Below are 27,779 nucleotides of genomic sequence, written 5' to 3' on the forward strand. Positions count from 1 at the left end.
TATCTGGGACCCGTCCTCTGGAACTCCCTTCCCCCAGCTCTACGAAAGGAGGAAAATTTTGTCAGCTTTAAGAAAAGCGTTAAAACCTGGCTTTTTAACAAATAATTGTGGTCTCAGGCCGTTTTGCTTTCTGTGTTGTTGGCTTTCTTAGTCCTGGCGCCGGGAAACCCTTTGTGGGTATCTGTGCGCATTATAAATGTAAAAAATAAATAAATAAATAAAATAAATAAATAAATACAGGGACCAGAACAGACACGCTGAACAAAGTACTTCAAATCCTGGTTGCCAAGTGTTGTGAGATCCTACGTCAAGGATGCGTCATGCTGTCTTGGCAATGTGGGGTCTAGGTGTGGAGATGCATTGTGCAGCATCAATACTGGGAATCTGCAAGGCTACAATGCGAGGTCCTGCATCCTCATTGAGAAAGTTGTCAATGATGGGCTTGCAATGGGAAGTCCTGTGTCGAAGATGGGTCACACGCAAGATGTTTCCGGAGAAGTTGCTAGGCTGCGATGTGGAGTGCTGCATTTTTGTCGAAGACACCGTCGATGAGGGGCTTGCAATGTGTCCTGCAGTGATGGTTCCAAGGAGATTGTGGGCAGAAATGTGAGGTCCTGCATCGGGATGTGTTGCTTAGTTGCAGAGCCTAGGCCTTCCACATTTCACGTTTTATGGTTTAAATCTTTATCACATTTCATTTTTAAAGGTGAAACTTTTTTTTCGTGTTTCCACGACATACCATAAAGTGATGCGCCCCATATATAATTTAGGGTTCTACCTCACTGATATCGTCATCATGATTGTGACCTCTAATATCCCTGCTACCAAATGCTCATCACATAACTTAGTGAATGAACAAGTGAACCCAACACCCACATCTCAGAGTGGGGACACATGGCTTCCCGTCCAAACTTCTCTTAATAACATCCAATAACATCACTAGGTTATTGTTCCGGATTACTGCCAAATCAGGGTGTGTGTTTGTGTGTATCGACCAGAGTAAGCTCCTTTGTTACAGGCCCACTCCCACCTGCAAAAGGCATTCTTTAAATTAAAATATAATGTTCAGGATTGCCAAGAAGTCCCCGTCAAGGAGTCCCACTTAATGTTCCAGCAACACATAATCTAGGTAGTTAGTCTGCATCTTGATTTGGGTCAAGCTTTTCTTCGCAGCACCATCTGCAGGGTCGGTTTTCATCTCTATGCATCTCGCCAGCCAGTCCTAATGATGGAATAGTTACAAATCATCTGCCATTCTGGGAGTGATCTGTGGTAGGACATCTCCTGCTGCGGACGTTGCATCCAAGTCAGTGTCCAAAGACCTGCTTAATGGTGCTATGTTACTTTCCAATTCCAATAGTCCATTTCGACCTATTTCCGTAGTAGCCTGTACGCTGTGATCTTACCTTTCTCAGGCTGGAGTGGGGTCTGTTTTCGACATTCATGAAGGCTTGCTTTCTAGTAGGTCATTTCTTTGGTGGATGCTGGTGGGGAATTGACTGTGTTGATCGGAGACCTTTGCCATTTCTATGAGTCTCCAGCCAGTCTCAAGCCTCCGTTGGTTCATTAAAAAGTAAGGATTTTCCATCTATTAAGTCCTACAGTTTGGATGGAAACATCGGCGTGTATTGCTGTTTAGCGTCCCTGAGTGCTCTCTTCACTGCTAAGAAGGAGGCCCTCTTTACACTGTGATGGTGTCAGGGGACGATGACACTGAGTCATTCTCAAACTTAAATGATCTGGGCCCCAGGCTTTCTGTATCTCTGTCACAGTAGTGTAGTAGTTTAGCTACCATCGGTCCAGGGGAACCACCCTGAGGTGGGTGTCTAGTCGAAACGCTGTGTGACTTCTCCAGGGCAAAAAAGTTAGACAAGCCCTCCCATCCCAGCCACGTCCGAACAGAACCAGGTTACCAGGAATGTCCCAGAGTCGCTGCCTTTCTCTCCTTCCTGCATGCCCCCTATTCTCATGTTGTTCCATCTGTTTCTCCTTTCCACATCTACACCCTGTGTTCCACCATGGTGACTCAGCCTGTGGGGGCTGTAACCTGTATTTGTATCCTAGAGCATGTTGGTACCTATTGATTCAGGGCTCCTTCATAAAGCTTCACTCTGTCAGACAATTTATGCAGATCTTCCTGAAGAACTCCCACTTGAGTAAAACTGTATCAATCTTGGCTTCTAGCACCTCCTTCAAGGCTTAGATTGCGTCATTATCATATTTAGATGTTGTTGGAGTAGTTCTAAGAGTATGGCCTGAGGGTCTGTTTCTTTAGTCAGTCTAAGCTTGTCGATAATGGGAGAGTATAAACTCCTGGGAGCATGCAGGGATGAGCATCCTCTCTCCAGGGCATAATGCTATTTCAGTCTTTGTCCCTTTCCCACAATATGTTTTGTAGGTTCCTCCGCAAAGGATCGAGCTCTCCCTTTCCCACCTGGGGCCATATTACCGATGACGGCGCCTGCGCTAATTGTCTTTGTGCATCAGAGTATGCGCCTGACGGCATTACAGAGGATTGATCTGTAATGCCTTTGTAATGTTGGCGCAGGCTTTTAACTCTGGCTTTATGTGCATTTGCGTCTGTGCACATATTATACGAGCGCACAGACACAAATGCACATAAACACAGACATACTGGTGCGCAGCTACAATTAACGCTAGCGCAATCATCGGTAATACGACTCCTGGTGGGGAGATGGTGCGTTATCAATGTAGTGTGACCTCAGTAGTCCAGGGAGCTGGGAAAGGAGATGACAAGACAGAGCAGCTATCAATGTGAGTTCTCCTGCTTCCACTCCGGAGATATAATGGAATCCTATTCATATTTGGGGGTACATCTGGCGTTAGGGATTATTTGAATTTAACTACACCTTCATTAAGCAAGTATGTGTAAATTCTTCTGCACAAAGAATGAGATTCCGTGAATTCACCCAATATTGTGGCCGTAATTAAACAGTCGTTCCACCCTCATTTTATGTGTGGAACTTGGCCTAAAGATGGTCTTGCTAGAATTCAAATAAAATATTTAAAGGATGTTCACTGCTTGTTGGAGCGAACTCTGCCTGACATAATATAAGTAAAATAAAAATGTGCCCTGCTGTGTATTAATTCGTTTCTCAACAAAGTGTATTAACTGCATTTCTGAAGTTTTGTTTAGATGTTCCACTGCTTGGTGGAGCTACTTCTGTGTGATATCAAATACTTAACTTAAAGAAAATGATATACTTCTATGCAAGGACTACCTAGGACTACTAAAATTAAATGAAAGCCATTATACCTATAACTTTTATTGAAATTCATTGTTATTAGGCATCCTTTCACCTCTGATCTTTTTCTCAAGTTCCTAAAATACAGAACACTATTTTATTTAGTCTGAGATGACAGAGCATTTGTCTTCTGGATCTTTAATTATCAGTTTCTCTTTCACATCATGCTACTGGCTATTTATTGTAGTGTTTCACTGCTTTGAAGTGCTTGCATTGGAGTACTGGAGGGATAGTTTTACATTACAAAAATATGCTGAACTATTACACATTACATTCTTTATCTCATATATGTATTTTACACAGAAAGCAATCCTTAATAGTTTTTTTTAGGTGCATGCTTTTTTCATGTCTTGGTTGGAAATTGTGTATAGTAAATCACACACGTATAAATGTATGCTTACGCACTCGCAAACGCATTTATATAAGTCCTCTTAATCTAGATGCTTGAAACAAAACAAGCGTTGGCAAATCTAAAAGGTGTGGTTTTAATACACAAGTGCAGTTTACATGGATTATCAAACTAAAACCAGGCTATTGGATTTGCCAATGCTTGCTATCTAGTTTTAGTTAAAGCAAGGTCAGTTCGGAACAGGTGTTTAAAGTTGAAATGCATTTTGTGACAAATCTGGGAACATTAGGGCACATCTGCTATAACCATGTAAATTATTGGACACCAATGATCATGTATATGTTGCGGGTGGCATGGGCTCCTGTCTCACGTTGGGTCCCTCCCATCCTGCTTCTCTCTAGATTTTGTTATCTGTTCTACTGTTACTTTGGTTGACCTCTTGTTAAGCGTTCTGATACCCTTTTAGGGTCACAAGGTGATGTACTCGCAAAAAGGTTTTTATCTTCAGGGTTGTGGCTGGGTGCTCTGCTAAAAGTGGACGCAAATTGTAAGAGACATAAAAGATAGGGTGTGGTGCAACTGGGTGAGGGGATAAGCCCTACAACCCCCAATTGTGTGATGGAAGACAAGCAATGCACTGTAAAAGTTTCAACAAGATACCTTATGCTCACAACAAACAAGTAGGAAAGGTGTGCCAATGTCGACACATATGTGTTACAAAGCAAAGCTAACAGAAAATACACAATGATTTCTTGTATGGTGTGTCAACAGTTCGGCCTCTTTTAATTTATCAAGCAAGCCAGCTGACACGTGTTTCGTCGCATATGGAATATTCTTTCCGCGACTCCTCAGGGCGCTCTGCTGGTGATAATTCCGAGCTGGCAGGGCCCGAGACTCTGGTAATAATGTTCAGGAAGGGTATGTACGGATGAAATTAAACCATGTTGTGAGCTCCTAGAAGTCCTAGATAGCTTCACTCACTCTAGGGGTCTGCATCAGCGATAAGCCAGTGGTGGATCATTAGTGTAAAGACACAAATGTCATCTTTGAATAGCGACAAGCCCCGCAGGAATTGTGAAGTAGCAAAAGGGGAGCGGATAACTCCTCGTGTGGATGCCACTTGTTAGTGGCAGCAAGTTCAGGCTTCTTTCACGCGGGTCGCCGTGTTCCTGTTGTTTTTGTAACATATATGTGTCGATATTGACACACCTTCCCTACTTGTTTGTTGTGTGCATAGGGTATCTTGTTGAAACCCTTTTAGGGTCATGTTTGTGCTATATAAAACTTTATGAAAAAGAAATGTAACACACAAATCCAGGTCTGTAAGTGAGGTAAGCCCTGCCAGTAATTAAAAATTGACTTTTAAACTGGTCCCTAAGGGGCCTTTATTCACTTATTTAACTTTATGGGTAAAAACACTGATTGATTTCTCAACATGGCAGCAAAAAAGCGTAAGGCAATCCTGTTTGGGGAACAGCGTTTACAACGCAACTTTTACCACGCAGTACCTTTACCACGCAACTTTTACAACGCAAGTCGTTACAACGACTTGCGCTGGGGGGCGCTGTAGGATAGAAAATAGTTTAATTTACTATCCAAAACCTTCCCTACTATCCACGGGGACTGGAGTTGGAATAGTAAATTAAACTATTCACTATCCAGCGCCCCCCAACGCAAGTCGTTGTAACGACTTGCGTTGTAAAACCTGCGTGGTAAAGGCATGCGTTGTAAAAGTATGCATAGTAACGACATACATCCATCCTGTTTACATTTTATGTTGTACTTCATCTTGCATTCCCCAGGACTACATACTTTTCCAGTACTTCTGTATTTTTTTTCTTGCAACATATGATCTTCTATTGTGCATACTATGAACTGAGTCACCTCTAGGTGTCTAGGTGATGTCGCTGTTTGAATGAGTGTTCAAGATGGGGCACGATTGACAGCTCTGGAGTTGAGGCTGAAGGAAGTATGGGTTTCTGACGGTGTCTGTCAGTGGTCCATGAGGCTGTTCTGCCTACATTCTCCTCCAATCCTTAGCCTTTCTACAAGGGCCGGTGGTCAAATATGGCCCTATTATAATTAACATCTTGAGAGAAGGAAATATACACCTTTGTTCAATTTTTGATAGCACCAACAGAAAAGAAAATGCTTTGTTTGCAGAGTAAGAAAGAAACCGAGTGGGAAAGAGAGAAGAGAGACAGAGAATATACTGAAGGGGAAATTGCAAGGAAGTACTTTCAAAAGGACAGATTGAAAAGACAATGACGAAGCAGATGATGATGTGTGAATGTATGATTTCAGAAAGATGTGGGGAGAGGGAAGGGGGCAAACAAGAGTGACTGACACACTCCAAAGACCACTAGAAATTCCACAGACCTTAGTAGTATTTAATTCAGTGCCTCATACTTTCAGATTTAAAACATTTCAGCTCTAATTATTTGCAACATTACCATTGTCATTACTCATTTATCTGGTACTGCCAACAAGTATTGACAAAACCAACAGCTCTGCCTTTTTGGAATTTACATTGGTTGTTGGTAGTGTGCTTGGATTCTATAACAGAAGATTCATAGGGAGGCTCCCAAGTACTGGTCAGGTGGCACACTGTGACACATAGGATTCTAGTTCAAATGAGTTAGATCACACTTTTAATTTCAAGGCCTCTTGGAAAGAATTCCTTGCTTGAGTTTTTGACTTTTCCCCTTTTTGAGAACCACCCACCTTTTTCGCCCAATTAAAGCATTCATAAGCAGGGCTTTAAGTAGGCTGGGTCTTGTTGGTGCTCAGCACTGGCAGTTCTAAAAAAACAGGTGCTGAGACGGGTCCCTATTGGCCTCTTCATTTTCGCCCTCAACCTCAGCGTGAAAAAAATAGAACCCAGTGGCACTACCACCCATCACCGGCCTTGAATGTAACTTTAACCCCTTTACTGCGGGCGTTATTCCCCCGCTGTGCTGGGGGGGAGGGGGGCGCACACAGCACCCGCATGCTCATGACGAGCTGAGCTCGTCATGAACTACGGCGCTCCTGTGCTCATGACGAGCTCAGCTCGTCACAGGTGTATTGCCTTCCGTGGAACGCTCAGCACAGGAGGGGAATTCTCCCCGCACCTGAGCATTCCACGGGCCATGACGAGCTGAGCTCGTCATGAGCACCGGAGCGCCGTGGCTCATGACGAGCTCTGCTCGTCATGAGCGTCCAAAGGGTTTAAAAACTCCTTTGTTGTGCATGCTGGCACAATCAGGAGCTAATTGTAAGATATGATCACCTGGTAGGCATCTAAAAGTGCACGCTGTGGGAATCTTTCGGCTTTAAATGTAACACCTATATATCAGTACTTGCAGGAGACTGACAAAGCGGCTGCACTGACTGCTGCTGATCAGTATTAGCAGCTTCTAGTCATTTTTTTAAGCACGCAAGAAATAAAAGTAATTATTTTACAAAGAGTTTGATTTAAGATTTTAAATGGAGCATTATAGTTATTGCACAGTCTCAAAATTGCAGGACTGAAGCTGGGGGGGGGTGCAAGGCAGCTGCATTTATTAGAGAGCACTGATATTGCAGCTATGCTGCAAAACCAGCCTCCAGTAACAAAAATGCCCACCCCCCAGGGGTCCAAAACCGGCCCACACCCCGAAGGCCCACCAGGGAAATGCCCAGTGCCCGTTACGGCCAGTCTGGCCCTGCTGAAGCATTTTCAATATTATTTACAACAAATTTATTGTTGTTTTTCATTTATCTTATGCAGAGCCACTAAAATTATGCGGCAGGGGAGGGACAAATTATGTGGCAGGGATGACTACGTTTATTGCGGGAAGAAAAGGCAAATTATGTGGCGTAATGTGGCACATTGTCTGATAGTATTACTTCATTATTTTCTCATTTTTACACTTGTTAACCCTGTCTGGGCATAGGTTGTGCCTCAGTTTAACACCCAAACATAGCACTAAGCAACAGAAAGGTGAGAAGTCAACCTTTGAAAAAGACCTTTGACTGCACGGCAACACGTGTGGCTGCGATTTTGGGGCCATGTTATCAAGCAAGGGCGATGCATTATCGCCGCTTTAGCGGCAGGATAAAAGCGGCGATAATGTATCGCCCTTGCTTGATAATATGGCCCTTAGTAACTTTTGAGGTTTTTGAGCTAGAAACATTTTTGTGTTAAAATCTGCAGATTATCCAGCAGATGATGGATTAATGTGGCAAATGTGGAAGATCCATAATTTTGCGAGAAACGCTGCAGCAGCACAATCACATAATTTCAGTGAGTGGCCTTATCTTATACAACAATTGACAAGGCCAAGAGTTCTGGCTTTTCGGTGTAATGCCAATTATTGTACTATAAACCTGGACGCAATAACAGAAAAAGTCAGAAAAACAGGCGGGTGACACACTATGGCAAGCATAAATATTTTGCAAACATGTTTAAGCCACGCCCTTAACTTCATAGGTCACGTCCCTTTGCGAGACCTCTCCGCTTTTTCAACCCACCTGCTAAATCAAGCAAGCAACAGGAAGAAATTAAAAGACTAAGGGGCATATTATCAAGTACGGCGATTATCGCCGCTTTAGCGGCAGAAAATTGCCGCTAAAACGGCGACAATGGGCTTATCGCCGCTTTAGCGGTCGTTTGCTGCCGGTAAAGCGGCGATAATTTTAACGCCCGTCCTTGATAATATGCCCCTCAATTTGAACAGCCAGACGGGTTGACTTTACAAATGGGGTATTTTTCTTAGATGAGCTGATAGAGGTTTGTCATTTGCAGGCGCTAAGACGTCTCATTGTTTTAACTTCTCATAGCGCAACACTAAAACCACTCCGTAAACATGCCACTATAGTGCGCAAAGCAGGGCACCGTCATTTCTTTTTCCAAACTACAAAACGCGCCTTTTCCTTTGACTATTTTTATTATTAATTATATGTGTGTGTATTTCTCTGTTGATTTACTTGTTTTAGAAAAACATATTTTAACTCAGAGGCACTGTATACAACACGATTTCATTTAACCTCGTCCGGCCAGTGCCTGCCCATTGCTTGTTTTTGACTGCCACCTAGTGGTCATTTAATTAAGCTAACAAGCATTCCAGTAAAAAGATGCTGCATGGCAGCACCAGCGGCATCAAAGTTTTTGTCAGCAATGCACAGATCAGCCGAACTATAGAAAAGCAACACTATATTTCCCGGTGACATACCGATGTTTAGAACAAACATCAATCAATCAATCTGAACCAGTTTTCTATTTATACCCTGAAATAAACAACTTGTATCACATTTGCTTATGTTAGTTTTGCTTTTATTGAATACCATTCACGTATAAGGCTGTCAGCGTGCTTGATGTGTCAGGAGTGTTTAGCATAGCTCAATGTACGGAATGAAATTGAGTTCACAGCCCTGGGCTTCTATACACAGTAACGTGTTGATTTTGCACTTGACAAATGGTTCAGTGGCAAGATTTCGTGGAAGCCAGTGGGGAAGATGCATACATATTGTGCCTGTTTCTGAACTGGATATAGACGATGCTTGATACGGAGAAATAGAAGTGCAGGTACTCTGCACCAGAGTACCTGCTCGTTTCTGAGAAGTACCGTATTCTCCAATTAAAAGTATTACATCTCTCCTGAGAATTGCCGGTACTTTCCCTCTCAAAATAAAAAAGTGCAGGTACTAAGTACCGTACAGTACCGGCCCATTTAAAGGACTGGCTATAGGTTAAAACAAGAGGATCAATATATGATTGTACCTGGACAGACAGACTGATGCGATCGGCTCCCCTCGGCACGAACGTGAAAGAAAGGAACTCACTACGATTATACATTGCCTGAAAAATTTGGACCATTATCAGCGGCTGAAACCGACAATTGCTTCACATCGCTGAGCAACGGAAGGAAGAATATAATTTAGGATTGCTAATTTTCACCCTTACTATGGAACCCGGCTGGGTGCCCTAGTGAGTATCCTCTTCACTTTTCACACGGGTTATTTCACCACACTGTACCCCAGCAATTCCGCAATCAGATGTCCCCATATTGTAGGTCCTGAAGAGACCCTACACCCAGAATAGGGTCGAAACGCTGTCGACAGAAAAAGGAAAAGCGAACCATTTCAAAACTTTGGGGCATATTACCAAGCAATAGCGATAATTATCGCTATTGCTTGGTTAGAGACAAAATTTTACGGCTGAGCTGCGGCGATTTTTATCGCAGATAAACCTTGGTATTACCAAGGTTTATCGCAAATGCGATAAAAAACGTCCGCAATGCATGAATATCGCTGAAAAGTCAGCGATATTCATGCTTTACCGAGCTAATGCTCTTAGCCATGTTATCCACCTCCCATTGGATAACATGGCTAAGAACTGGTTAGGGCAGGTGTTAACTTTTGGAGAAATTCGCGCTTAGCGCGAATATCTCCAAAAGTTGGTAATAGGAGATAGCGATGTTAGCGACTATTTCCAGTCGCTAACATCTTGGCACGCCCACTTTGCATGTCATTAGTGATAAATATCACTGACATGCAAAGTGGGGCCCAAGATGGTCACTATCTCCTACTAGCTGTCGCTAACTGGTGTTAGCGACAGCTAGGTAATAGGGAGATAATTTTATCTGCGCTTTCTTGGCTTTTAAAGCCAAAAAAGCGGAGATAAACCCCCTTGATAATATGCCCCTGTATTCTATTATTATATAGATACTATGTAATTGTTAAACATGAAACATTGGTCGCTTTTAGAAACGAAAAACACTTTGAAACCTTGTTAATATTGTCACAAAACGTCACTCTTGTTATTTAGGTTCAAGTTTCACTTGGGACACTATACACACCTGTATATATTTTTCATATATTTCTCTCAAATGCTTTGTAAATATTGGTAATTGATTTAAGGAATACAACTTTAGTTAACAACTGATTCAGTGTATGTGTATTCCTTTCTCTTTGACACCGATATGAAACCCTGGCCCAATGCGATTTTTGCTTATTCTGTCCCAAGTAAATATTGAGTACATATTCCACAGGAACCACTGTTTCTTAGACTAATTGATCACCCTGGTTCCTTACTGAGTAGGGTCCCCTTGATTTCCTTTTCGACTATAGGTTAAAACAAGGCATTGCATGAGCAGGGAAGGAAAAACCCAAAATGAGACTTTAACTGAGAATATAGTAGAAAGAGGACTGGGGATATTAAGGTTTTTCGGATGTACCTGTTTGGATGGGTACCTGAAGTCAGAGGGGTGCCTCTAATGACACAGAATTTAGGATGGTATAGGGGGTGAAGGACGCAGGAGGAGGTCAGTTTGAGTTAGTTACATACCTGGGTGAAATAGGCACATATTCTTCCGCGGATTGCATCCAGTAGCTGCATGGAAGGGGTGTGTATTGTGGGAAATGGACAGGCAACAAAAATAAAGAAACAAAATGACTTTCCTTAGCCTCACCAATCACCTCTCCTCTACTGTCTGCTGAGGCTCCCAGACTCCCCCTTTGAGCAATCCCAGCACTTCTCTCAAGTATGAGAGAAGCACTGGCATTGGTCTGAGCGGTCTTGCTTTCCGCTCCTTCGGGGACTTGGAACCTAAGCCTGCTATTCTCTCCACCCAGCAATGCAGCTTGGATTGGGAAGATGCCAGTGCGCATGACAGTTTTGCCATCCTGAGACAGCCAGCCTCTCCTCCTGTGACTGCCCCCCATGATGGCTCAGCCCACAAGATGCAACAGGAAAGGAAAAATAAAACAATAATAAACATGTTTAATTATAGTTTTATTTTTCAAATTTTGAGGCCGCTGGCGGGGGCGACGCTCCTCCGCCATAGCGGAGGAGCACCCACTGATTGCAACATGTGGTATGTTGAAATGTTGGTACCAGAATATACTGAAAACGATTCTAAGGGCTTGATTTGAAGCTCAGCACTTGTGTTACTCATCAGAAATGTGACGGATACGGCATCTGCCGGATTGCAAATACCATTGAATATAACAGACTTGTGTAATACAGTGGGCGGAATATCCGTCTAGGTTGTGACACAGTAGCCCATCCACTGAACTCTAAATCAGGCCCTAACATTGACATATGTCTGCCATATATGTGAACTACTAATTGAAAAATAAGTGCAAAGGTTTAGAAGTACACTATTAGGAGTTCTGAATGCGAGGTTGTAAAAACACCATCTGCATAGTTTTGATTTAACACCACGCTTCTTTCTTCTGCTGTCCTACCTTTCCTGCCACTTTATTCCAGTATTGCAGGTTCTTTTATATCCTCACTTTCTCTGTGATCACAGTTTTTCTGACTTTCTCTTCGTCCTTCCTAGATCAGGGTCGAAGTCTGAGGATGCAGAATAACTCCTGGTTCCCAAAAATGGGTGTTGGTGCCAAACATCTGCAACCACAGGCACAAATTAAGAAGTGTGTGGTTGGGTGGAATGATGACTATACAATGATTTTCAAATAAAAACATGTGAAAATAAAACCTTCATCACTAGTTTGGAGAGTTGAAGTGCGAAGGCTAAAACATGCCGTTCATTGGTCAATGCACTAACTGACTGCAGGAATAGTCAAAGAGATTGTGATTTCAAGTGCCACATATGAGGAACTTCTAAATGTGATCCAGCCGTGCAAGGATTGGTAGCACATTAAATTGTCTCCAGTTGCCCACATTAGAAGGGCAATTTTACCTAAGTTAGTTGTATCTATTTTATTACCTTAAAGTGGAATAGATGAGCTGTCCAGGTTCTGACATAAACATATGTTCCACAGGTTCTATCAACATCTCTGAGATTGTCACTTAACCCTATGATCTTACCAACTTACGGCTTGATTAACAATTTGAAGCCATTAGGTGACAAGAAATGGAATAAAAGGAAGAGGAGACTTTTTCTCATAAAGTATTCTTAAAATGCCTAATTATGCTGGTGACATGGTATTGGGAGGCTATAGAGTAGCATGGAGTAATTGTGTACAATCTGGAAATGGTTGCTTGTCAGGGTAATTTTTGGTTCTGTGTATGAAGCGCTTCCCGACTTGGTGGAGGATGGGGTAGGTGCCGGCCGTCTCAGCAACTGATGTACTGACGCTAAAATTTTGCGTGATCCCTCTGCCATTGATTCGAGGGAGCAAGTCATTCACCGTCATAGGGTTGGTCTACATATATTATGGTACCTCACTGTTAGGTTTTACTAGTTGGGTCAACAAGATGATACTACCAGTGATCTAACCACAGTGTAGCTAGAACATATAGAATTGGTCCTGAAGAATTGCCATGTGATCATTTGGAAACAACAGGTAAGAAACATGTGGACCGCAAATCCATAGCCACTATTGCACATTATTCCTTACGTGGCACTCACTATCTGGTTTTAACTGGGACCAGTGGGCTCATCTGAATAAAACTGTTTCTCTGGAGCACCACTGGTTCCTTTTTATAATTAACCCCCCTCCCACACCTGCAATGCACATTTGCGCTCATACATCTAAACCTCAAAGCCCCTTACCCGCACTGCATCAAACGGCTTGGGACAAAGATCTCCAAAAAAGAGCCCCTCAAAGGGTGCCCGTCAGGCATTGCAGCGCCGGCCTGACGAGGAGCAGGCCCTATGATGAAGCATGAAACCCAGCCTGGGTGTGTGAGGGCCCCATTTCCCAAATTGGGAGACACCCTATCTCCACCATAGGATCAGGGAGCCAACCTTCTGAACCTCGTCCTTGTATTGCCTCCTTCATTTAGCAACTGCATATTCTATTCAATACCATATGAAACAGTGCTCCAAGGCCGAGATAGCAACACATATGCATTATCATAGAACAAGTATTGCATGTATTTGTGTTTTAATTTTTAGCACAGCTATCTTTGACTTTTAGAATCAATATTAGGCATGCACTATTTTTCCTTATAAAAAACAACTTCCTTTCCCCAAAACCCCTCTATTCTTGCTAAATTCACCTGCCAACGGATCCCTTTGGTGTCTGATGGACAGCACATTGACTTCTTAACTTGTAAACTTATGGGACACCTTGAAATATGTACCACTTTACAATTAACATTGTTTAGGCTAGAGCTTTGGACGAATCACAGCAGTAGGGAGGTGTATAAATTGAGTAGTCTAATATTTTCTATAAACTTATTGTTGCCTTTATTAAATGAATATATTCTATGGAGTTGTTTTATATATATATATATATATATATATATATATATATATATATATATATATATATATATATATATATAGATAGATAGATAGATAGATACATAGATAGATAGATAGATAGATAGATAGATAGATAGATAGATAGATAGATAGATAGATAGATAGATAGATAGATAGATAGATAGATAGATAGATAGATAGATAGATAGAAAGATAGATAGATAGATAGACAGCCATGGAAAAAACACTTTCTCCTGAACATGCCTGGGTGATCAGAGTAGAAAACATTCCACCGAGAAAATGTATGCAGTGAAGTAATACACATTACAGTTTAAATACATAATTTCTTGTATTGTATTCCACTTTTTAAACGGAGTTTATGGTTTGTTTAATTTACAAGTGTTCCATGTCTAGCATGTTAAAGGGGCGTGGGTATCTTTGTGATGGACATATCATGTTCATCCAAATTTCATATGCCTGTTCCTTGCTTCCGACTCTGAACGAATATACAAGCTTTTTGCGGTTCTTGAATAGCAGAGCATTCTGGGACAGAATAAACATGATCTGTTCCACTGGCAGTGGCAGCTAATGACTAACAAATGAACTTAGTATGAATATTTGCTTTGACAGTCTCAGTTGTACTTTTTAACTCAGGTGAATTAATTGATATTTCTGCTTCACGTGCAGCAGCAATAATTGAGTTGGGCAATAACCATAGTTTGCATATACTGATAATTGTTGTCATCCAAATGTATGCTTCGGGCAATCTACGTCAGTATTTTATAGGCATGGGAACAACAATTAATGTACTATGCTGAATTGATAGGAATGTATTTCGAAATCCCAGCACGCAACACTCATGTGAACCAGTCCGAAGAGGAAACTGCATCAGTCTAAAAAATAATCACAGTACTTAGAGATTTAATTTGGAAACAGACCTGGAGCAACACCTTTACTTACTGAACATGTCATCAGTTTGAAGAACAAATGACTTTATAAAGTTAAGGACAGCTTTGAATGTCAAATGGTTCATGTGTACTTGTATTTGCATTTTGTCTTTGAGATGTGTTGTGTAATATTTCACACAACTCTGCATATTGTTAAGAATTCTACCGATCATTGTTTTGACAAACTCTGCAGAGATACTCATTTAAAAACATAGCATCTAGACATTCAGAAACCTGTACCTTAAAAAGTAAACAATTCTAAATATCCTCACATAAATTAAATTGATTAGCTCTGTTTAGTAAAGCCACAGGCTGCAACATATTTACTGGAAATGAAGCATATGTTGAACAAGAGACATATTTGCCAACTGTGTCACTACAATGTGAAGTGTAACAATTAGTTATATGGCCTCCACTGCCCAATCGGATCTAGCTATAGTCTTGTTTTATTAGAAAAATAACATACCACCTTTTTTATCCCCTCTCATATCCTTGCTGACTCATGGGACGTTATTGTTAGCTATGAAGAAGTGATACATCATAAACAGTTATATAATTAGGGTACTACCTACCTTCACCAGGTTTGCATGTAAGTACTCTCTCTATCTGCCTCATGCTCCTCTTGCAACATGCATGCATGCAGCTTCCATGCACATGACTTAAATAACTCCACATAAACGTATAAACAATGTTAAACACTTTCCACCTATATCACTGTTGGAAATTGTGTTACTGGTTAATGAGAGTTAAACCCTGCTCAAGCAAAAACCACAATCTCTGTAAGGGCAAACCCCAAATTAACCTGCACTTAACCCCTGTTAGGTTGGTACAGAGCAGTCAGGTTTAACTTAGTGGCAACTTCTAAAGTATTTATGCAGCATATTTAACAGTAATAATGTGAGATCACAGGAAACATTCCACAACAATTTAGAAAAATAGATTAAAATGTATTCAATTATTTAACACCAAAAAGACTAACATTTAATCAGTAGAAGTGGAAATATGCAATATCAAGACTTTAAGTAAAAATAGTGCCTAGAAGCACAACGCTCCTACTGTGATTATCTGGTTGCACGGGACTGGGACAAAGTCACAAGCTGAGTCTGACTGAGATGCAGCGTGGGCCAGATACAGGGACCATGTTTGTCCCAATGAACAAGAATACATTAAATCGAGCATTGTGAGATTTTGAGTCGAGGTTGTGTCATGCAGTGATGGGTCCCATGAGTGGTGAGTCTGTGATGTGAGGTTCTGCGTCATTGTCAAGGATGCGGTTGATGAGGGGTTAGCAATGTCTACTCCTGCGTCGAAGATGCATTGCACACAGGTGGGTCTGCGGGGCTGTGATGCAGAGTCGTGCATCAATGTTGAGGATGCTTCAACGAGAGGCTTGCACTGCAAAATGCTGTGCCAAGGATGCATTGTGCAGCAGCAGTTTCAAGGAGACTGCGGACTGCAATATTAAGTTCCGCATCTGGGATGCGTCGAGCTAAGGCAGTTCCAGTGCAGCTTCAATGAGATGTATCGTAATGAATTAGTTATGCTTACAGGACCACAGTTAGACTTGCAGAGCACCTTCAGGCCTACTTCCAAGGGACCAGGACTGGAGTGGAATCACTTTGGGGTTAGGACTCACAGCAGACAGAGCCCAGTTGTTGGGTTCAAGGAGGGTGGAGCATTTTCTGTCTCTGAGGCTCTGATGACGAGGCCCACCATCTAGCCCTTGAAGTCACTCTGGTGGTCCTGGGTTCAAGATGCAGGCCAAGTCCTTTCAGTCAGACAGCTGGGCAGGTGGCATCAGGGCAGCAGGACAACAGAATAGCATTGCTTCTTGCAGAGCAGCATAGAAGACTTTCTGACTCTTCCACAAGTTCAGAGGGGTATGGAAGTGTTGGGTCTGAGAGTCCAATAATTATACCTGGTGTAATTCTTCGATGTAGGAGAAGGTTCTTGAGGTTTGCACCCCAGAGGTGTTTGGAATTTCCTGCCTATCTCTCCTGGCCCCAACTTGCCTGGGGTCACAATAGAATAGTGCCAAACCCTCTGTGAGTGTGCCCAGACAGAGTCTTTCTGATTTGTAAGTATGGTAGGTGACAGCTCCTCCCTCTTGTCAAGTCAGAAATGGCCCTCCTGACAACACCTACGCTCCTTTGTCTCACTGTCTGGGAGCAATACACAAAGGTCCACTGCCATCTACACCAAGTCATGTGACCTAGGAAATAGGCTGCAGGCACTAAATGATTACAACAGGAAAATAACATCTTTCTAAACGTGGCATTTCCAGAACTGTGACTTAAAATCCGACTTTACCAATAAAGAGTATTTTAAATTCCAATTCTTTAGATACCAAACTCAATACTCCTACCTGCTCCTAATTGAAAGTCATCACTTATTAAATGTAATAAGTTAACCCAATGTTATCTCATGTGAGAGGTAGGCCTTGCAGAAGTGAAAATTGAATTTAAGAGTTTTTCACTACTAGTACATGTAAAAGTTAAAAGTACATGTTCAACTTTTTTAAGTCTATTGCACCCTGCCCTATGGACTGATAAGGGCCTACCCTAGGGGTGACTTATTTGTACCAAAAAGGAAGGTTTAGGTCACAGTTTAAAACTGCACACACACACTGCATTGACAGGCCTGAAACATGTTTAAATGACTTCTTAAGTGGGTGGCACAATCAGTGCTGCAGGCCACTAGTAGCATTTAATTTACAGGTCCTCGGTCTGTGTAGTACCACATTATTAGGGACTTACAAGTAAATTAAGTGTGCCAATTGGGTGGAAGTCAATGTTACCATGTTTGAAGGACAGAGCTCACACATTTCAGTACATTTTATTCATTTATGTTTGATCAATTAAAATCACTACATGTCTAAATCTGTACATTGCAATTACACATGAAAATAACAGTGGATATTACAACCAGGGTAGTGTTACACAGAGTTTTAAAAAAGATGCTAGCTGTAGTGTTTCATAATTGCAAAAGGTTAAAACATGCCAAAAAGACAATTCAAATAATTTTAGCACCTTAGGATTCTATGAAACAGTGTCAAAGGTTTTGAGGGTAAGAGAGTAAAGTGCATTGTGCTGTGTGCAAACTAGTAAGTCCTCCTGCTGTTTGGGCTTAGGCTGCTAATGACTCGACACCTCTGGATGGTTTTGTCTTGGTTGACAGGGCGTCCCCTCCCTCACTAATTGAGGATCACCAGAAGATGATGTGTTCAAGGTTAGCAATCTCTGGACCACAGGCCGCATGGCCACGTGAGGTGCTGCATATATCTTTTGAGGGTGTCAGCGCTAGTTGGCGGCGCTTCTAAAAACGGACTGCTAAGTGCTATGCCTGTGGTGTCTGGCCAGTAGCTGTTGGCATTACTCTGATGAGTGAGAGATGAATTAGGACAATTTCAAACACTCACCCCCAGTCAGAGATCTAGGCCTAAATCCATGTTTTTTTGTTCACTACCCCTATCCAGTCCGGGGAGGACCAGACCTGCAGGTCGGGCTGGACTGTTCCCATGGGGAGCAGGGTTAAGGCTGATTTGCATTTGGCTGGTCCAAACTTGAATGACGTGGTGAGCAAACAAACAATGGATTTCGGCCCTGATCTCCGTACTAGGGGTGAATGTTTGACATTGTTCAGCATTCCGTCCTTTAATTGTTTTTTGCATTTGTCGCCCTAAGTGGAACGGGTAAGCCTGGATGTGGGTCTTGTGCTCGCCATGCCATTAGAATCAAGCTATCATGGCTGATGAGGGGCGATACTCCGAAACTGGTCCTAGGATGCTTTTTTCCAATTTAGACTGGACTATTCTCATGGGGAGATGGGTATAGGCTGATTTGCATAAGACTGGGTCCAAACTGGAATGGCGTGGTGAGCAAAAAATGATAGATTTAGACTTAAATCTCTGTACTGGCGTGAAAGTTTGACATTGTTTTGCATTTCATGCATCAATTGTTCTTTTTGCTTCTATTAATATATAGGTAACACCGCAAATTGTAAACCCATTCATAAACCAACATCTTGGTTTGTGAATGGGTATATAAAGCTCACACCCTTACATTCCATTCCTCAGATGAGTGCTGGAAAGTGGTATTCGATTATGTAAAAAAAGAAGTGGGAGTCCAAAACATCATGGCAAATATAAGAGGGGGTGAAGTTACATTTGTTGAGAACTTTAGGTAGACGTTGCTTTTTCAGTGCTCATTTCACTGCAAGAAATCATATCCCAAATATTACCTAAGAAAAAACTAATCTTGCAAGCACCTGCCAAAATCATATTTTTACCATTTGGGCTCATATTCGAAACTCTAATTGCACAGGTCACTCTTGACTACAGGATGTATCTTCTAGTTTCCAATTATTTATCCAGGTAATTAATTCTATGTAATTATTATTGACGACCGAGTTCTCGCGCTCAGTTATGAACAGAAAGTAAAACATATATTAACAGAATTCATACAGCCAGTTCCAGAGAAATTAAGGATCTAAGTAGAAACCACGGGGCATATTATCAAGAACGGCGTTAAAAATTATCGCTGGTTTAGCGGCAGAAAACCGTCACTAAAGCAGTGATAATGGGCTTGATAATATGCCCTTGAGAATTCCAATAGAAATCCATGTTCTGGTGTGAACATGGGCTTCTATTGGAATTCTCCAGGGCATATTATCAAGCCCATTATCCCCCTTTTAGCGGCAGTTTTTCTGCTGCTAAAACGGCGATAATTTTAAAGCTGTTCTTGATAATATGCCCCCCCCCCCCATTATTTCAGGTTTTGACTCTTTGGAAATCCCATACTTGTAAGAATGCTGCTCTCCTCCAGACATTTGTGGGAAGATGGCAGGTGCTTTAAGAATGGCTGAAGAGTACACCAGAATAAGCCAAACCCAGGGGGCCAGTTCAACAGAAGGAGCATCTAACGGATGCCAAATGTTGTCTCAGTGTGTGCATAAGAAGGGGTTAACTTTTTACAGGATCCACGTCGTTCTTACATCAACTAGAAAAGTGTACACTACCTGTGTGAGTTCGCCGGTGAGCCTTTAGATGAGAACTTTTTGTGTACACCTTGTTGCATCCTTCAAAATCACATCTGTGAATGCGCCGCTTCCTTGACTCCGGGGACTCCGACCTCCGCTGGCGCCTTGTGCTCTCAATGCTGAATGGTGAGATTGAACTGGAAAAACACAACCATCACAGCAAATTTTAGTATACTCCTATTGTTTCAAAATGATTAATACTTCCACATGCAACGTACTTTTTACTTAACCAGAAAGTTTGAAGAGGATCAAGATATAGTTTTTTCAATATATGTCAAAATACTCCTGAAAAAATAACATGCAGCCATTGGTGGCATATCTATAGAAACTGGGTCACCGATGAATGTTCCAGATTGTTATTTTAATGCCTCCCCCTTAAATGTAGCAACTGCGTCAGCAGCAACTTTTGCTTCCTAAAATGTACATATAAAAGTATCCAGTGATAAAAGAATTAAACTACTTACCACAATTATGGGCATATTTATTACTTTTGTGGGGCAGGGCAGCGCAGGAAGTCACCTTGTGGTGCTGGTCCACATCACAAGGAAAGAACAGGAATGTTCAGTATTTATCTAATACAGCAAATATGTTTCCTTTTACCATGCACTGGCACCGTTTTGGCAGCCTAGTGCCAACGCAGGGCAAGGGTGCCTGTGTTGTAGGCGGGATTGTTTTTTGTGAAGGACGGGCACCTTTTGTGTACAAAAACAATCCAGAGAGTCTTTTTCCTCTTTCTATGATTGCTGCAGAATGCAGAACACATAGACAGAGGTTAAAACAATGAGAAATAAAGATATTTCTCCCGTTTACGCCTCTACTGGGGAGGTGTATCTTTTCAGCGCATTCCCAGGTTTACCTGTTTTTTTTAAATTTGGAAATTCTTCCACGCAACACCCATGCAGATGCCTCCCTGGCGCACAGTAATGGGATACGTAATGGGATACAGTGATTTGCACCACATTACATTACTTGAGATCTAAGAGGCCACACAGGGCTCCGTAAGGTGGTCCTACGTGGCTTTATAAATCTCATTTTTCATTTGTGTTACTCTTACACTACTTTGCATTGTGCAAGAGCAAAGCAAAGGGGCTCATAAATATAATAATAATAATAATCTTGAATTTGTCAAGCGCACAGCTACCTCCGAAGTGGTTTCTCGGCGCTGGGGGCCATCGGGAAGATTAAGCGAGGTATTGCCCAGAGTCACATGGTGCTGGGCTGACCTGCCACCGGGAATCATACCGTGAACCCTGTGGTCCGGAGTCAGGCACCCTGGCCGTAGTGCACACCTATTGCCCTGCATGACATTCCAATCAATTGCACTACAGTGAAGTATACTGGATTGTATTATATATAACACGCGAATATAGAAATTGACATTACCAAAGTTGTGGTTAAATGCTGTGGTTAAGAGGGTGATGCTGTATTATGCAACCCTAAAATGTACTTATACAATGAATTAAAATGACTACATATCCACCTGATTACTACATTTTTGTCAGTCCTTTCCCCTTACACTAGTTGGAGGGTTGAGAAGACCTTACTGATCACGTAATCTTTCTGGCATCACTCACATGCTCTGAATACCACCAAAAACTCTATCACCCCATAGCCAAACCTCTCTGACGGCTCAATGAAGTAAGGGCTGTCGGAAAAATTACTACATATTCGTCCAACCAATCAGGATGGGTGGACATGTAGCTATTCTTTACTGTCCGTCGCTACCAGGCAAAGCCTGGAGTGAGGGACAGTAAGAAGAAAATAATGTTCCTCCATTCATGTGGGATAACTTTCATGGTGAAGGGAGTATTACTTTTTCTTTATTTACCAAAAACAATCTCGTTTTGGGATTTTCTTTTTGAAAAGAAAAAAAGAAAACTGGGGCATGATTGTGTCATGCTGACTAAGCTCTGCAACTAACAACGATATGCATTGACTGGAACCGCTGTAACAGCGGTTCCTGCACATTGATTATAAATGACAGACTGCTTAGTGGTCTTTTATAAATTTGACTGGTGGTCCATGAACCATGGGAATGGAGTACTTTGCTGCATCTCCATGATACAACAGCAGGCCTTCCACAAAGAAGGATTGCAATTTCATCCACTAAATGATTGTGGATTTTCCATTTGTAGCACATTTTCTTCTTTTAGGAGAAAATTAACTGTATTAAAAAGATAGTGAATATCACAGTTTGCTGGTGTTGTGTTAGAGCCATGCTATATCAACATGATATTGCAGTTTTGTGTTTGAGTTCTACAGTCAATATATGCCAAAACACTGCAAAAATGCCTAGCAAACATACTGAAGCAAGCACTTATACTTCCAACAAGAACAACCTAGCAAGTGTGCCGAAGATGCTGATTTGCATTTCAAATGCCAATTAGACTTGTCCCATGAATCAGGGCCTAGCAGGATAACCCCTTGGTTGATATAGCTCAAACTTTATAATTTCCCACATTGGCGGCTGTGTAATATTTTTTGCATCAGTAATATTGCTTTGCAGTCCCTTCGTGATCTTCTATGAGAGTGAGAGTACTATTCAGAGTAAGTAAAGATGTTTTAATGCTAACGGAGATTGATTGTTAAACTATAATTAGCTGTGATGGAAACCATTAACTATAATTAACCTTCAACTGCCCCATTTTCACAGTACAGTGGAAAGTCATAAATGCATCATCTTTACCAGACCAGAACTGGGTACCAAAAGCAGCCCTTGCAAAAAAAAAAAAATCAAACCAGCCTGCTCCCTTCCTCCCCTCTCCTTTCACTCTGTGCTCTCTTTTCCCCTTCTATGATCCAAAGCACCCGTTGTCCCTGCTGTAATTACCCAGGGAGCTTGAGAAAGTGGAAGAGACGCCAGCATCAACCCTCTGGGTTCAACAACTGGCCTCAAGTGGCTCTACCATACTGGGACAAAGTCTGGTGGAGTAAACAAGCAATCGAAGTGAAACAGTATGTTTTCACTCAAGAGAGTAAGGAGAGAGGTGCTTACAGTAGATTGCTAGCTGATCTATTACAACAATACCAAAAACCATTGGGGCATTTTGCAACAGTATTTATGAGCATGTGGTTCAGTAATTAAGAAGTACTCTTTTACATACTTTTAGATGCCTTTGTGAATCCACTCTGAAACATCCAACTCTCCCAGATGTCTCCAACCTTTTCTGTGGAGAGAGCTACTTCTGACCAGAGAAAATCATTGTGAGCTACTGAAGGCTATGCAAATTGTGCATTGTTCAATAGTGCCAGATACAATGGTTTGAGATAAAATGCTTTGACTAGGGGCACTATGACATGGCTGCCATGTGTGTGAGTGAAAGTGTGGTCTTTGGGGGTGTATGAATATGTGTGCATATGAATGGGATATATGTGTATGGGTGACTAAGAGCCTGTATCATATGTACTTGTGAACCAGGACATACCTTTCACCATCTATGGCACCTTTACATGTATAACACAAACGTACAACTGATTTTCTTTAAATGGGAGAAATTTAAAGGAAGGAAAAATGTTCTGCAAACATATTGATAATTTGGAACCTTTTTCTGAACTTTACATTTCTCACACTTAAAATTATTGCTATATTTTTCAGTTATAAATATGGCACCATGTCTACCAGCCACTGGGAACAGGAAGCCTGCTGTGTATAAAGGTGACACTTGAGAACATTAAACTGAAGAGTTAACTTTATGTCTATATGTATTCCATAAAACTCATCATTTCAATGTTCTTCCATTTCCAAGTGCCACATTTACAAAAGGCAGGCATCCTGCTCCCAGTGGCCTCTAGGCACAATGCCGTGTTTATTACAGAATAAATACAGCCATTTGTTTAAATGGGAGTAATTTAAAATGAATAAACAAGACTTATTGTTTCATAGAAATATTTTTCTTCCCTTCAAATTTCTCCTATACAAAAAAGACTGTATTTTATAAATATGGCACAGTGTCTATTGGTCACTGGGAGTAAGAGGCCAGCTGTTTGTAAACGCACTATTTGAAATGGGAGAAGACTAAAATGAAGTTAACTTAATCATCAAGGTAACTTTTCACTTTAATTCTCTTCCATTTAAAAGCATTCAGAAATATCATTTTGATATTTTGTTCCTGTATTTAGTTGACAAGGACTTTTATTTAAGAATTAAATACCTCAGTGTTTTAGTTCTTCACCTCTGTACCTCAGCCTGGGTCATACATCTGACAGAGGACTGCTCATTATGAGGCCCTGCTGCCTGATGATAAAAATGAAAAATAACCACAGTGTTTCTTTACTTTTAAACAAGAAAACGGACTGGGTGGAGATACCAGCTTTAGGTAAGAGTCACAAATGGGCAAATCTTTTCCATTTGTGCTAATTGTATATGACTAATTTGTGAATATTTCAATTTTCTTTTCGTTTCTAGATATTTTGAGGCAAATTTACAAAGGCATGTAGGAGTACATAAAAGAGTACTACTGGAATGCTACTTTACATACTCCAAAATACCTCTGTGAATAGCCCCCCTAAATCTCTTCCTCTTTAATCCACAAATTGCATTGAAACATACCTTAACTGCTCTTGTTTTTCTACTGACTGCTCTCTCTGCTTGCCGGGGACTCAATGGGCTCGCTCCCCATGCACCGTTCCTCCAGCTGCGCTTAGAGCGATCCTCCACCCTTCCAACTTGCATTATCACGATTTCCGCTCCTTTTACGTCTCCTTCTAAGAAGCTCCCCCCCTCCCAGAAGGGCAGCATGACCTGCCAGGCAGTGAAATATGGAACTAAACACACGGGACAAAAACACTGTAAGGAGCACGGTGCACCACACATATGTTTTTCATTATGTGTATGGTTTGTTGTATTTTGCTACACTGTAGGACCTAAACTGTACAATAATACCAGGATAACACCACTATACCGCACTTCTGTGTGAGACATCCATCACTTTTCAGTGACAGCCACATTCAGTGTATAAAGAACACATGCACTTCAAGGGAGTTTTGCCCGCTTAAAAATATCGACCTTGGTAATTTGGTGCATTGGCTCATAAAATTTTAAAAGCTGAAATGCGGTACTCTCGTAATCTTGCACGGATCATTCCATTCTGTTGAGTAGTTAATAAACACGTAGGCACGCACAAAGGCAAAGTCTGAATTTATAAAAGGCGCACCCGCCATAACATTTTCAAATAATAAAGAATATGGTGTATTTTGTAACTGTCACATTGCTCAATGCACATTACCTCTTATTTCTGAAAAAACAGTACAGGTTTCCATACTCGGGCACGTTTCTCTAACTGACAAGTTGGTTGAGGCTTTCTGCAACAGCGGAATGAGGCTAAATAGAAAAAGTCCTCCCACCACATCTGAACTTTACCCTCCTGCAGGTGTCTGCACTACACTGCCCACTCTCAAAAGCATCACGTTTTTCAACTGCCTTAGGTACTCTCACTGTTACCCTTTACTGGTCATAGAGCACAAAGGCTTAATGCCAACAGGAAGGGTCAAAATGGGGCCCACTGATGAGTGAAGTGGTTTACTCAGCCCACTGACTACAACACTGCATTTAGGCCTCCCCAGCTAAATGTTATCTACTGGTATGAAAAACCTGCTAGTTAGAAAACAAATGTTGCGCAAGCAGTTGTTGAAATTACATTATCAGAGTATTTAAGGTTATACATATAAAAAAAAAACTATAAACTACACTAACGTAGACAGATAGGCTCAAATACCTCGGTATTTATGGCTCAGCACAGAAGAAACTAACATGGGAGAGGAACTGGATAAATTAAAGAATACATACAATGCTGGATTCACCACCAACCTCTCTAATGGGTAGAATAGTACTGTGAAAGACTGTGTCTTTAATGTTGATGTTATATTGCCAGCAAAGCATTCCTTTCAAGATACCCAAAGTATTCTTTAGCCAAATCTCCAGTTTAATCCAATTCTTTCGTTGGCAGAACAAGACATCGGGGCCTGTCTGGTAAAATGCTGCAAATCGGCATATGATGGCAGCCCAGGTATGGCTGACACTTGATGTAATACAGCTGTACACCTAGTAGAGATACATGATTGGATCTTCCAAGATATGACCCAATCCTGCCTACATCACTGAACGTTGGGACCTGGCTCAGAAAGATCCACATAACTTTTTAGGTCAAGCCTAGAGGCAGCACGCATGCACTGCTCACTCTGCACGACTGCTGTAGGAGAGTATGGGAGAGAAGCTGGGCCCACTCTCCTCCCATAGTCTTAATTGGCATGTGTCATTGTCTTTCGTAAATGCTGCCTTCGGATAGGTTAATAGGTTTGTTAGTCCCTCCTTAGCACGGCCATGTCTTCATGTGTACTCTCCCATGGCAACTGGCCTTTTCACTTTGGTTGTTACATGGGAACTGTTATTTAATCTGTAAGCACTATTTACTTAATTGAGTTTCTCTTACTGCAGGCCCGACATGCGCTGCTTCAGCTGAAACTGCTTGTGTTTTTGTAAGCAGCACGGCCGCCCCCATAACACGGGCGCCTGCTTTCAATCACTTTAACCCTGCATTTAATCCCGCATTATCTCGTGTCTGTTTCAACCCCCCCCCCCAAGTAAAATGGGTTTAGAAATGATTAGCGAATTAAGCCATGTGAATTCCAAGTAGCACATAATCGTCTGCTAATGGGCTGAAGCGGACAACTGCACATCTGTGTTACATGTCGTCTGCCCTAAAGCCACCTGACATGTTGTTTTCAAAAGCCTGTTTTATTAACAACAACACCACCAATACCACTACCACCAATACCACCACCACCAATACCACCATCACCAAAACTACGTCCACCAATACCACCACTACCACCACCACCACTACCACCACAACCAATACCACCACCAATACCAATACCACCACCACCAATACCGCCACAACCAATACCACCACCACCAATACCGCCACAACCAATACCACCACAACCAATACCACCACCATCAATACCACCACTAATACCACCACCAATACCACCACCACCAATATCACCACCACCAAGATCACCCCCACTGATATCACCACCACCAATATCACCACCACCAATACAACCAATACCCCCACCACCAACACCACCACTACCACCACCAATACCACCACCAATACCACCACCCCTACCACCAACACCACCACCACCAATACAACCGCCACCACCAATACCAACACCACCTGTACCACCACCACCAATACCATCAATAGCAATACCACCACCAATACCACCACCACCAATGCCATCACCACCAATACCAGCGCCACCACCTCCACCACCAATACCACCACCACTAATACCAATACCAACACCTCAGCGCCTCTCACTCACTAGTAACAGCAGGGGCACTGTATGGGGCTGGAGCTGCATCCGAGACCATCCTTCCCACCCTAAATGCCTGCCTGCCATAAAGCCCAGGCCGCATGTACCAGGAGGTGAAGCCTGGGCCCTACTACAGTTGGAGTGTTTTGTTATTAGGCCAAAGATAGCAATGGCATTACGCAATGCCACACTGCACACTCAAATCATGGAGAGGGCAGGAAATAGCCCCCCCTTCCTGCTCTTCCTCCTGTGCCGCAACAGTGTAATCACAAAGTGAAAGGTGTTGGAGTGCTTTGTTAGTGTTTTTATAGCTAGGTTCATACGCAACTCTCACTTCACACTTTGTGTGTGTGTAATTTACAACACTTACACATCTTCTTCACTGCACTATTTATCACTACTTTGAAGACGTTGCAGGCCGGTCTCTTCCTCTGATATGTACAATCTAACAAGTGGCCAAGAAGGCCCTTTATTGCAATGCAATAGGTCTCGTATTTACGAGAGTTTAAGCTATTGATATTGCAAATGACAAAGCCTTTGATTTATGTTTTAAAGCCTTAAACATAAATAAAAGGCATTGTCATTTACAATGCCTATAGCTCAAACTTGTGTGAATGCGAGACCTATTGCATTGCAAATGCTTGTTTAGTTTAGTGTAAATCCCGGGTGTTTGACCTGTCATCCTTAGGGCAGTCTTCCCCCAAAGCTTTTG

At 41.9% G+C, this 27,779-nt stretch overlaps 1 protein-coding gene across 1 annotated transcript in view; it reads right to left on the minus strand.

Moving 5' to 3' along the window:
• Nucleotides 1-27,779, minus strand: part of KLF12 (KLF transcription factor 12) — a 1,139,352-nt gene that overhangs the window by 86,377 nt on the left and 1,025,196 nt on the right. Inside the window, exon 8 of the mRNA XM_078657427.1 lies at nt 19,721-19,878. Coding sequence (XP_078513553.1) covers nt 19,721-19,878 — 158 coding nt within the window. The remainder of the gene's footprint in view (nt 1-19,720; nt 19,879-27,779) is intronic.

The sequence above is a fragment of the Lissotriton helveticus genome, chromosome 8, assembly GCF_964261635.1.
Source record: "Lissotriton helveticus chromosome 8, aLisHel1.1, whole genome shotgun sequence".
Lineage (NCBI taxonomy): Eukaryota > Metazoa > Chordata > Amphibia > Caudata > Salamandridae > Lissotriton > Lissotriton helveticus.